The 11,692-nt window shown below is 38.5% G+C and overlaps 1 protein-coding gene across 7 annotated transcripts in view; it reads left to right on the plus strand.

Annotated features, from left to right (window-relative positions):
- The window catches only part of LOC107712376 (calcium/calmodulin-dependent protein kinase kinase 1-like), a 79,746-nt gene extending 71,021 nt beyond the window's left edge, over nt 1-8,725 (plus strand). For 6 of the 7 annotated variants that reach the window (XM_016517606.1, XM_016517608.1, XM_016517610.1 and 3 more), the window contains 4 exons: nt 3,004-3,132; nt 3,527-3,630; nt 6,580-6,627; nt 8,071-8,725. In XM_016517606.1, coding sequence (XP_016373092.1) covers nt 3,004-3,132; nt 3,527-3,630; nt 6,580-6,627; nt 8,071-8,146 — 357 coding nt within the window. In that variant the 3' untranslated portion in view covers nt 8,147-8,725. The remainder of the gene's footprint in view (nt 1-3,003; nt 3,133-3,526; nt 3,631-6,579; nt 6,628-8,070) is intronic. The other variant, XM_016517611.1, reaches the window with a different exon arrangement.
- The last annotated feature ends 2,967 nt before the right edge of the window (nt 8,726-11,692 follow it).

Genomic DNA, 11,692 nt, shown 5'->3' on the forward strand with positions numbered 1-11,692 from the left:
AACTTTAAAGGCGATTTTCTCAGTATTTTGATTTTTTTGCACCCTCAGATTCCAGATTTTCAAATAGTTGTATCTCGACCAAATATTGTCATATCCTAACAAATCATACATCAATGGAAAGCTTATTTTAGCTTTCATATTATGTATAAATCTCAATTTCAAAAAATGGACCCTTATGACTGGTTTTGTGGTCCAGGGTCACATATTTGTGTATGATCCTGCAGGTCTGTTTGAATATGTTGATGAAGTCTGCCTTCTGTGTGTGGAAGGCCAGAGGCCATCCGGATGCATGTCGTCTGGTGTATGTGTTTGGATAAGTAATCAACTAATGAAAGAGCGTCTCTCTCTAACACACACTCTGTTCCCTAATGTCATGCCGCAGTGTTCTCAGTGACTGAACTAACTGTTCACAGTGTCATCATTTTGAATCCAATTCTGAATATCTACGTGGCCATGGGTTTCCAGTGGTATGGAATGTAGGGGTGGGAATCACCAGAGGCCTCACGATACGATATTATCACGATACTTGTGTCACGATACAATATTATTGCGATTTTAAACATATTGCGATATTCTGCAATATATTGCAAAGGAGAGTGAAACATGCGCGCTGAACACTGCCGGGCGGTGTATTATTATTATTATATGTAGCCTATATTTTCGGTGCATCCCTACTGAACCTGGTCTCACGAATGCTGGACAAAAACCCAGACACCAGGATCACCATTCCTGAGATCAAAGTAAGTCTACATAAGACACAAAAGGAGCACTTTAGAAATTGAGAGAGGCAAGTAATCCCTTTCACCATCTTCACAGATCTGTATTGCAAAATACTGAGTTTCAAAGATTCACTTAGGAGTTCTTCTATTTAAATTAAAATGAATGTCCACATTTGACTTTTTGATTTGGATGGTATTAATTAATGTGTTTTTCCTTAAGAAATCACCTAAATTTACCTTTATGCATACCAGAGAGATTGAATGCAACATCACTTAATATTGAAATTATAGTCAGTATCTCAAAAAGAAATGTCCAAAGAACATTCCCGAGAGTGTCTCATTAGTCTGCACTCTCAAAGTAGCAGTGCTTCTATCAAAGACCGTTCCTGAGCCACATCCAGGGATAGTGTTAAAATATGACACAGTATCTCTGATAGCTTCTGCACCATCTAGCAGAGTTGGTGTTTTGGCTGGAACACATCAGCTAATCCCCAGGGACAGAGATTTTGGTTCAGTTCTGGAAACTTCCATCTGCTGTCTCAGTGTGAGAGAGAGTGTGAATAATTAGCACACACACATTCGGCCATCAGAGACTCCTGCCTGTATGTCATTACACAGAAAATGTTCCATTAAAGCAGCGATCCCCAGAGCACACGTTAATCAGAGCTGCACGGCCTACATTCACTCAACAGCTCTACTCTTATATCCTTCAGACTAACTTTGTTTTTAGGACAAATATTTTATTTCTTTAATGATTTTCTGGTTGGATGGGTGAATAGACGAATGGATATATGGAACAATCTACAGATATTTGAATGGATGGATAAATGAAAGGAGTGATGGATGAGCAGATGAATGGAATGGAAGGATAGAAGGTTAGATGGATGGACTAATGAATGGACAAATGGATGGACGGATGGATGGATGGATTAATGGAAGGACTGATGATGGCTTGATTGATGGATGGAAGAAAAGAAGTGTGGACAGATCTACAGACCGATGGATAGATGAATGGAAGGCTAGATGATGGCTGGATGGATGAAACAATAGATGGATGAATGGATGTATGGACTGATCTATGGACAGATGGATGGCTGGATGATCAATGAATGTAAGTGTGGATGAATTGTTTGATGGATTTATAGTGGAATGAATGAATGAAAGTGAAAGTGACGTGACATGTGGCCAAGTATGGTGAGTATGGCATTTAACCCATCCAAAGTGCACACACACAGCAGTGACCCCCCACCTACAATCCTTGCCGGTGCGAGACTCGAACCCACAACCTTTGAGTTACGAGTCTAACCATTAGGCCACGACTTCCCCCATGAAAGAAAGAAAGAAAGAAAGAAAGAAAGAAAGATGAATGGACCAATGAATGGAAAAATGGATGGATGGGTGGATTGAACAATAGATGTGTGGACAGATCTACAGACAGATGGATAGACAGACCAATAGATAGATGAATGGAAGGATAGATGATGGATGTATGGACTGATCTATGGATGGATGGATGGATGAATGAATGAAAGTGTGGATGAATGGTTTGATGGATTTATGGAGGAATGAATGAAAGAAAGTTAGATGAATGGACCAATGAATGGAAAAATGGATGGTCGGATGGATGGAAGAAAAGATGTGTGGACAGATCTACAGACAGATAAATAAAAAAGATAAATGGACAAATGTAAAGATGAATGGAAGGATAGATTATGGCTGAATGGATGAAACAATTGATGGATGTATGGACTCATCTATGGACATATGGATGGATGAATGGAAGCATGGGTGAATGGTTTAATGGATTTATGGAAGAATTAATGAAAGGATGGATAGAATGTTAGATGAATGGACTAATGAATGGAAAAATGGATGGTCAGATGATTGGATGGATAGATGAAAGGATAGATAATGACTGGATGGATAAAACAATAGATGGATGGATGGATGGATGGATGAAAGAAAGGATGTAAAAACTGATCTACGGACAGATGAATAAATGGGTGGACGGACTTATACTGTAGATGGATGGATGAATAGATGATGGTTGGACATGAAACAATAGATGGATGGACGAATGGATTAATCGATGGAATAAAAAAACGTGTGGATTGATCTATGGACAGATGGATGGATGGAAGAATTAAAGGATCAGTGGATGAAACGATGAATAGAAGGACAGTTGATGGCTAGGCGAATGGATGATTGAACGGAAGAGTACATAAATGGATGGATGGAATGATAGGTTGGCATGTGTTATATATGTATGTGTGTCTATCTTCAGGTGGACCCCTGGGTGACTCAGGATGGCACTGACCATTTGCCTTTAGAAGAGGAGCACTGTACTGTAGTGGAAGTCACTGAAGAAGAGGTGCAGAACTCAGTGAAGTTTGTCCCCAGTCTGTCTGCTGTGGTAAGTGAAACAGAGCAAGCACAAGGGCGTCTGTGTATTAAATACATGAGCTACTGAACAGTAGTTACATGAACATAAACACGCAGAGGCCACACGCCTTGCCCAGATGTTTTTAAGACTTTGTACTGCTGTCAATGAGTGGATGAATAAGAAGGTTAAGACACTTGACCTCAACCAAACAACTGAAACCTAACCACGTCAAACTGACCCTGCTTCTGAACTGTTATTTTCATGGATTTAGTCCTTCTCACCATCACATTTCAGTAAATAGTATTTTTAGCACACTGCTGTTTTTCCATTAATGTTTTGTATTTGTATGTGTTGTATTTCCACATGCCCTGATCTGTGTTCTTTGATATGTACAGTAATTGATATCTTGTTGTTGTTACTGTAGATTTTGGTCAAAGCCATGTTAAGGAAGCGTTCCTTTGGGAATCCATTTGAGTGTCCCAGCAGGAGAGAAGAGAGATCCATGTCTGCACCTGGCAGTCTGCTCATGTAAGTGTTCCAAACTGACAAACTATAGCAACCGATGACCAGCAAGAAGCCATATTTATATACCTTGACAAATCCAAATGACTTTCCTTTTCCTCGCAAGCCCTTTGTAAGAGGCTAAAATCTTTTCAGCATTGCATCTTTCATTCTTTGCTTTTTTCGCTCTCACATTCAAGGTCGCAGCATGATATTTCAGACGTCATGTCTATCTATTTGAACAGGAAGGTTTGCTAATAGTCAACCATTACTTCTCCTGCTGCCAACATACGTTTCCATAGTAGCATGATTCAGTTGTTTTTTTCCTCTTGCACTAGCATTGAAAGCTCCAGGACTTGATGTTTTCACAATTTCCCTGTCTAGAACTTTCTCCTCCGCACTACACTGAGGAGACGGCTGACTCCCTTATCAATCATTTAGATTTCAGATTCAATCTTTTATACTTTTCTTACTGATATATACGTTTTGAAAATGTAAAAATTTGACACATTTAAAATTATTATTTAAAATAATTTATAAATCAATTGAATGAATTATAAATTTATATATAATATAAATATATTATATTATATATAAATTTAAATTAATTTAGTGTTTGTGTGTTTATAATTAATTTAATTTACATTAATAAATTTAAAAACTCATTTTCATGTTTACATTCAAAGGTTAAAAAAAAAAGTCACAACAGTAATTCAGTTTCTTTTAATTGTGCTGGATGTTTGCAGCATCCCTCCTGTGACAGTTATTCTCAGAGGCTTTTTGCTGTTAATGTATCTGCCCACTAGACTGACAGTAAGTGTCTCCATGAAGTCATTTCTGTCCCCACACTGCTGCTTTTCCCACATTAAAGGGGGTTTGTTCAAGGACAGCAGAATGTTCTCTCACTCTTCCTCTCTGTGTGCTGTCTGTGTGATGCCTGTCAGAATCAGCAGAGGGTTGCTCTCTGTCTTCTGAATGCCCTGGATCAATACAAACAGTCTGGTTATCTCTGTATGCATCCCATGTAGACCAAAGGCAGCCTTGTGTATATTTTAATGCAGGGCTGAAATCTCTGCGATGGGTTATGTGCCGTATGCAGTTATTATTCGTACAATCAAAACTGAAAGGTCATTTTTTTGATCTGTAAACAAATTGACATGCTTGTTTGGTGTGGCCTCTCTGTTGACAAAGGTGAAATCTCTTGGGGAACAAGATGGATCAATACGGTGACTCAGCAGATCACCTCCTGTTCCAAGAGGCAGTTGGTTGTATTTCCATTTACCTCTATAATTTTTTTATAAGCCATTTGTCAGTTACTTGTTCCCTCTGAGTTATAGTGTTTTTGATTGAATGGATAAAAAGCAGCAGCGCCCCCAGTTGGTAGAATGTCATCATCAGAATTTTGAAAATCCCTCTGTCCCTTTAAATCTCCAACTATCAGGGGTGCTCATTTGCATGTCATCCATAATTCAGTGTCAGGTTGAATACACTACCTCCTGCACATTAATAACCTTTTTCATCTAAACACACACTTACTGTGCATAGCCAACACACACTCCCCCTCCCTTTCTGAGGCATTCATACACTCTCAGGTGACTGCAGTTGTTACTCTGTGATGGCAGCAAGGATTGAGATTCTTGTGAATCTCATGAAGATTGTATTAATTAGGATTACATTTTCTACATCTCTCTTAGATATTCATTTTCTCAGAATATTGCCACTTTAATAACCAAGCACAATATAATAGTAATTTCTTTCTAACAGCTATACAGTACTGTAAATTTCATTTTCCATGCTCCATTCTACTTATTTTTCTGCAATATAGTGTGAACTCAAGTTAATTTTTAAAAATATTAAGTTAATGACATTGTTAACTCTAATTTTGTATGACTTTTTTATGATCTATCTATCTATCTATCTATCTATCTATCTAATACGTACATATTTATGTATATTTGTGTGTATTTATGTATATGTATATACATTTCATCAAAAAATTCACTAGTACACAATTTAAATATCTTTATACGTACATATTTATGTATATTTGTGTGTATTTATGTATATATGTATATACATTTCATCAAAAAATTCACTAGTACACAATTTAAATATCTTTAATTTATCATTTATTGACTGTAACATCAAAATAATTATTATCGTATCAGCCACAATTTATATCACATTTTGTCAGCTTATTATCTTTTGTTTGTGCTGGATAGCACCTGCCCGCACTGTACAGCTGTATATTAAACATGAAATATATTTTTAATACGATTTCCCTTTTGTTGCATCGTGCCACATTTTACTTTCAGTGTAGGCCTTGTTAGGACACGGTATAACGCTATACACATCACTGAATCATAACTGCCGCAAAGGAAAAGAAAGGGCCGTATCATTACACATTTGTTGGCTGTGATGAAAATATGGCTGCACATTATTACATTTCAGCACTTTTTTCTGGCCTCCAGCACCTTAAAAACTGCTTCCATTTTCTAGCCACAGAGCGCAGGTTGACTGTGGGTAACCTATTCATATGCTCATGAAGCCCAGACTGGAGTTAGTTGATAATATTTCCTGTTGATGTTTGTCAAATACAAGGGTTAAACGCTGTCTCTGGACAAATATGCTTGGCATTTGATGAGTTTTTCTAAGCGTCTGGGCACATCCGTCTCTCTTCAGTTGTTGATGCTAACGCTATCTGTCTCTGACAGCACTAAGCTAGAAGTATATGCAAATCAACTATCTCTGACTGCAGTTTTATACGATTATCTGAGGAGTACCATTTTCATAAACTGATTTTTATTGCAGAACATGATTTAAATGCAGTAAACTTTTCCCTATTAATGTAACTGGCATTTTGACCAGCAATAACTTACAGGAGCCTCTATAATGACCTGGTTCCTGCCGCTGTACTTCACATGAAACCGCTGACACTGTCCTCCCTTTCCTCCACTCTGTCTCTCTCTGCTCCAGGGACTCTTGGCCGTTCCGGCCCTCTTTTAAACTCCAGCCCTCGTTAAGGTAACTCATTGTGACAGGTGGTCATTGTCATTTGTCACTCAAGCCCTGTGTCAGATTCCCTGCCCTTCTCCATGCATTCCCACGGGTCAGTGAAAGTATGAGTCATTTCAGCCTCCATCCTGTCCTTGTGTGGCATTTCTCTTGCTTCATGACAGTAAAAGTATTTGGTGATAGAAGAGTCTAACCATGTGAAACACCTCATGCCATGGTCCTTCATTCAATCCCACTATGAACGTTATGAGACCTCTATGTGCAGTTGTGTCTTTTGCAGCGAACCTTCCCATGTTCATGTGTTTCCTCTAAGATTGTTCGTCAGTGTGCTCAAAGAAAATTTCTAGTTTTCAATTTAATACTGGATAGTTTCAAGTCACCACAGACTGTCTTCCTACAAATGCTTCACACCTGTTTAATATAATGCACATTGTATTAAATGCGTAGTGCATAGTTTTTTTGTGCATGATTTATGCTATGAAGGTAGACCAGTCTTCAGTGTCACATGATCCTTTGGAAATCATTCTAATATGCTGATTTGGTGCTCAAAAAACACAGTGCTTAATATTTTTGTGAAAACCATGGTAATTTTTTCAGAATAGATCCTTAAAAACAACCTTTAATTGAATTATTTTTTAACAATGCAAAAGTCTTTACTGGCACTTTTGATCAATTTAATGTGTCCTTGCAGAATAAAAGCATTAATTTCTTCATATTCAACTATTTTTAACTATTCACCTAAACTATACTTTGTCATATATAAGTAGCTGGTTTGAAGCTTACAAGATTTCAAAAATATTCTAAGCTATCAAGATATAAAAAAATATTTTTTTTTCCCTCAAGTTACTTGATAGCAACTAAATGGGATATTGTCAGATGCAATGTCTTTGAAAAAAAAAAAACTATACCTAGACAAAATCACAAAGAATTCATATATTTTCTGCTAATTTCCTCCTTTTTTCTATGGAACCATTCACAGTGCAGTTTTTAATTATTATTTAATATTGTGTTATCATTGATTTCAGATTTATTTGCCATAAAGTAAATAAAAAGTGAGACAAACTGCTGCTGGTTGCCTTACATCTTGAGTTTGCAGCCTCTCTCTGTCAATTTCATTTCAGTTTCATTTAAAACTACTTCATTGGCATGACCAAACTTAATAGGTGTACAATCCTGGTCCTGGAGGGACAACATCCTGCAGAATTTGGCTCCATCTTGTACCAATGTACCTGCCTAAAAGATTCCAATAATCCTGAAGAGCTTGATTACCTTGGTTCAGTTGTTTTACTGGGATTGCAGCTAAACTCTGCAGGACAGTGGCCCTCCAGGAGCAAGATTGGACACTGCTGTTACAAAAGCTTGCCTTTCAAGATCAACTACTGGATCAAAGCAGGGATCATATAGAAAGGCATTGATTCAAAATTTCTCTCTCTGTTTTTCTTTCTCTCTCAGAAAAGGGAGCAGTGGAGAGGCTGGTAGAGAAGTTGAGCTCGAGGACTTACATGAGGACGAACCACCCACCTCTTGAGTGTCTTCATAGATCCTGAAGAGCTCCTCATTGTCCTTCCATTCCTTCGAGCAGAAGATGATCATGACCCAAACTGCTCCACTACACTCTGTTTCCACCGACTTGAGGCTTAACTTGACATTGAACTGGATTCTGCTATTGCTAGTCATCCTTCAGGCTTTTCATCTTTGTCAGTCTTGCACAAGAATCACTTTTCCTGCCTATGGTTCTCATGAAACCTTGCCTTGATAATTTGGCGGAAAACTATTCTTTCTCCTTGATACCATTTGGATCTTTCCATCCTGGTCCTCTCATCCTGTCTAGACTAGTAGATTTTGTATGGAATCTATATTAGGCCAGGTTTGTGTGAAAGACAGACTATGCCACAAGCGTTCTAGTGCATAAGACTACAGCATGGACAAAAGATGCTATTAACTTGGTCAGCTGTTGATGCAGTGTGCTGCCATCATAACCTCTGTACATGTGTAGAAAATAATAGCAATGGCGTCTTGCCTTTTTTGTATATGTTAATGTGCAATTCTTAACCCTATCCATCATAGCATGCCTGAAATATGGCCTTCTCCATATAATGGTGGTTCCATATCTCTGTTCAGGAGCAAGATTGGACACTGCTGTTACAAAAGCTTGCCTTTCAAGATCAACTACTGGATCAAAGCAGGGATCATATAGAAAGGCATTGATTCAAAATTTCTCTCTCTGTTTTTCTTTCTCTCTCAGAAAAGGGAGCAGTGGAGAGGCTGGTAGAGAAGTTGAGCTCGAGGACTTACATGAGGACGAACCACCCACTTCTTGAGTGTCTTCATAGATCCTGAAGAGCTCCTCATTGTCCTTCCATTCCTTCGAGCAGAAGATGATCATGACCCAAACTGCTCCACTACACTCTGTTTCCACCGACTTGAGGCTTAACTTGACATTGAACTGGATTCTGCTATTGCTAGTCATCCTTCAGGCTTTTCATCTTTGTCAGTCTTGCACAAGAATCACTTTTCCTGCCTATGGTTCTCATGAAACCTTGCCTTGATAATTTGGCGGAAAACTATTCTTTCTCCTTGATACCATTTGGATCTTTCCATCCTGGTCCTCTCATCCTGTCTAGACTAGTAGATTTTGTATGGAATCTATATTAGGCCAGGTTTGTGTGAAAGACAGACTATGCCACAAGCGTTCTAGTGCATAAGACTATAGCATGGACAAAAGATGCTATTAGTTTGGTAAGCTGTTGATGCAGTGTGCTGCCATCATAACCTCTGTAAATGTGTAGAAAATAATAGCAATGGCGTCTTGCCTTTTTTGTATATGTTAATGTGCAATTCTTAACTCTATCCATCATAGCATGCCTGAAATATGGCCTTCTCCATATAATGGTGGTTCCATATCTCTGTTGCTTTCCATTTTTTTCATACCATAAAACTTTCTCATTTCATTCAGATACGATATATAAACACACACAGTGTCGTACTGTGAAACAAAGGGGCTTATGTAACTACTAGACACTAAAAGAGGCTCTTGTCTTCACATTCAATCAATTCTAGAAAACAGGGCTTTCTCATACAGCGTGTTTGAGCGCTCGGTATAACCATTATCTAGAACAGGGCTTATTTTCCATGTTTGTGAATGTCGCAAATGCCGCATACGGATCACACCGGATGCAGGGCTCTCGTGTTGCAGCGCTTTGTCTCTCTGCAGGAACAGAATGTGTCATTGTTTACCGAGTCTTCACATTCCAAAAGGCCTATTTGTCAGTCAGCAGTGCTAACGGGCCCTCGAACACACACGCAAACATGCCACCGAGGCGAGAGTGTGCGCTGATGTGGAAAGAGAGGGAGTCACTTTCACTCAAAACAGACAAGCCAATTGAGGGAAGGATCTGAATATGGTGTTTAGCAGTGCAACGAAAGTGAACTGCCATTCAATGTCATCACGGTCCCTCTCGGCCTGTATTAACTCCGTCCAAAACAATACGCCCTTGTTTACATCGGATCATCTGCCAGGCGAACCCATCATCCCCTGTTTTCGAATCACGTATTGAAAGTACAAAGAGAGTCTGAGTGGACAGTCATTGTAAAGGGACATTGACGATCGAGATGTTTAATTACCAGAGCAGAGCACTCATATTAATTAGATTTTTATCATTATGAAATTCTCACTGTGCGTGTTTCAATTTTAAAAGGACAGTTCACCCAGAAATTAAATAGCATTAATAGCAAATACTTGCCTATTCAGACCAATGCTTAAAAATGTCTGACAGGCTGAATAAAAATGACAAAATTCACTCTATTAAGTCGGTGGCTCTGTTCAAAAGCAGGTACCCAGGAAACCCTGGTATTCTAAGTGCTGTGCAGTGTTCTGTTTCTGATGCCCAGTTGTCATGGAGAAAAAGGAAGTCAAACCATATTTATGTTTTCGAACAGCCATTACGATTTTTGTGTTTACTATTGTGATTATCAAACAACACTGGATTCTTTGTCTGTTATTCACATTTGCTTAGCAAAATAGTCTGTTCGTGCGCACCACCAAGTCATTGTTTTATGTAACAGCAGTGGCTCATGGCATGTGATCAAAAACGCAAATATTATTGGTTTTCCAGTTTTCTTCTCAGTGCAATGGAAGAGAGATTACAACACCTCTTCATAAATAAAAAAAAAAAAGTTGGTATGCAAATTAATGGTATGCAAATGATTGTGTCGGACTGAACAGATGCATTAAATCAAATACATTTAAATTAATGTTTATCATACCAAATATTTGTCTTTATGTGAACAGGCCTTTACCCTCATATCATTCCAAACTTTTTTTGCGTGAAACACGAAAGGAGATATTCAGCCGAATGTCCAAGCTGCTCATGTAATGCAATTGGTTGGGTCACCAACCATTCCCCTTTCATTGTATAGAAATGAGCAGCTTTGACTATTTCAGGGTGAACTGCCCCTTTAATTCATTTTACAAGAATAAAACTGGACTCAAATCAGGTCAGCTGCCAATTATTTCCAGTTAACTGATTACGTAAGCAGCGAATGCTTAGAGGAGCCCTTTAACCGATGTCACTCATTTAAGACGACTCATTATTGCTTATATGAAGACGGATTGATAAACCGCAGTGAACCACTTTCATTATATTCTCACTAATATCCTGAGCAGATGGTGGTCCATTTTTCTGACTCCTACACATTCTTCCCATCTTCTCTCCCTTCCCCATCTCTCTTTCTCTCGATGACCCCCTTTTAGGCACACACTCTTTGCCCATAAACTGAATTACACAGGAAAACCATTTTCAGTGCCAAACGACTAGTGTTTTTTTGGGTCTGTTTGTATGGAGTATTTGATTAAATGGAGTCTTGTTTCTGTCGTGTATTGAGATTTCTGTATGTGGTACTCAGGGTCTGGACACTGCTGTTCGGGGAATACAGAGAGAATGGAATAGCTTATTCTATGTTCAGGAGCTCTAAGGTGTTTATGTGTAGAAATTCATCAAATGGTTTTGAACAATCCCCCTTATTCTCTTATATGAGTTAGTGTGCAAACTCATTTGTCCATTCTGTCTCAAAT

Source organism: Sinocyclocheilus rhinocerous, unplaced genomic scaffold (genome assembly GCF_001515625.1).
Source record: "Sinocyclocheilus rhinocerous isolate Xijiao unplaced genomic scaffold, SAMN03320098_v1.1 scaffold298, whole genome shotgun sequence".
NCBI classification, from domain to species: domain Eukaryota; kingdom Metazoa; phylum Chordata; class Actinopteri; order Cypriniformes; family Cyprinidae; genus Sinocyclocheilus; species Sinocyclocheilus rhinocerous.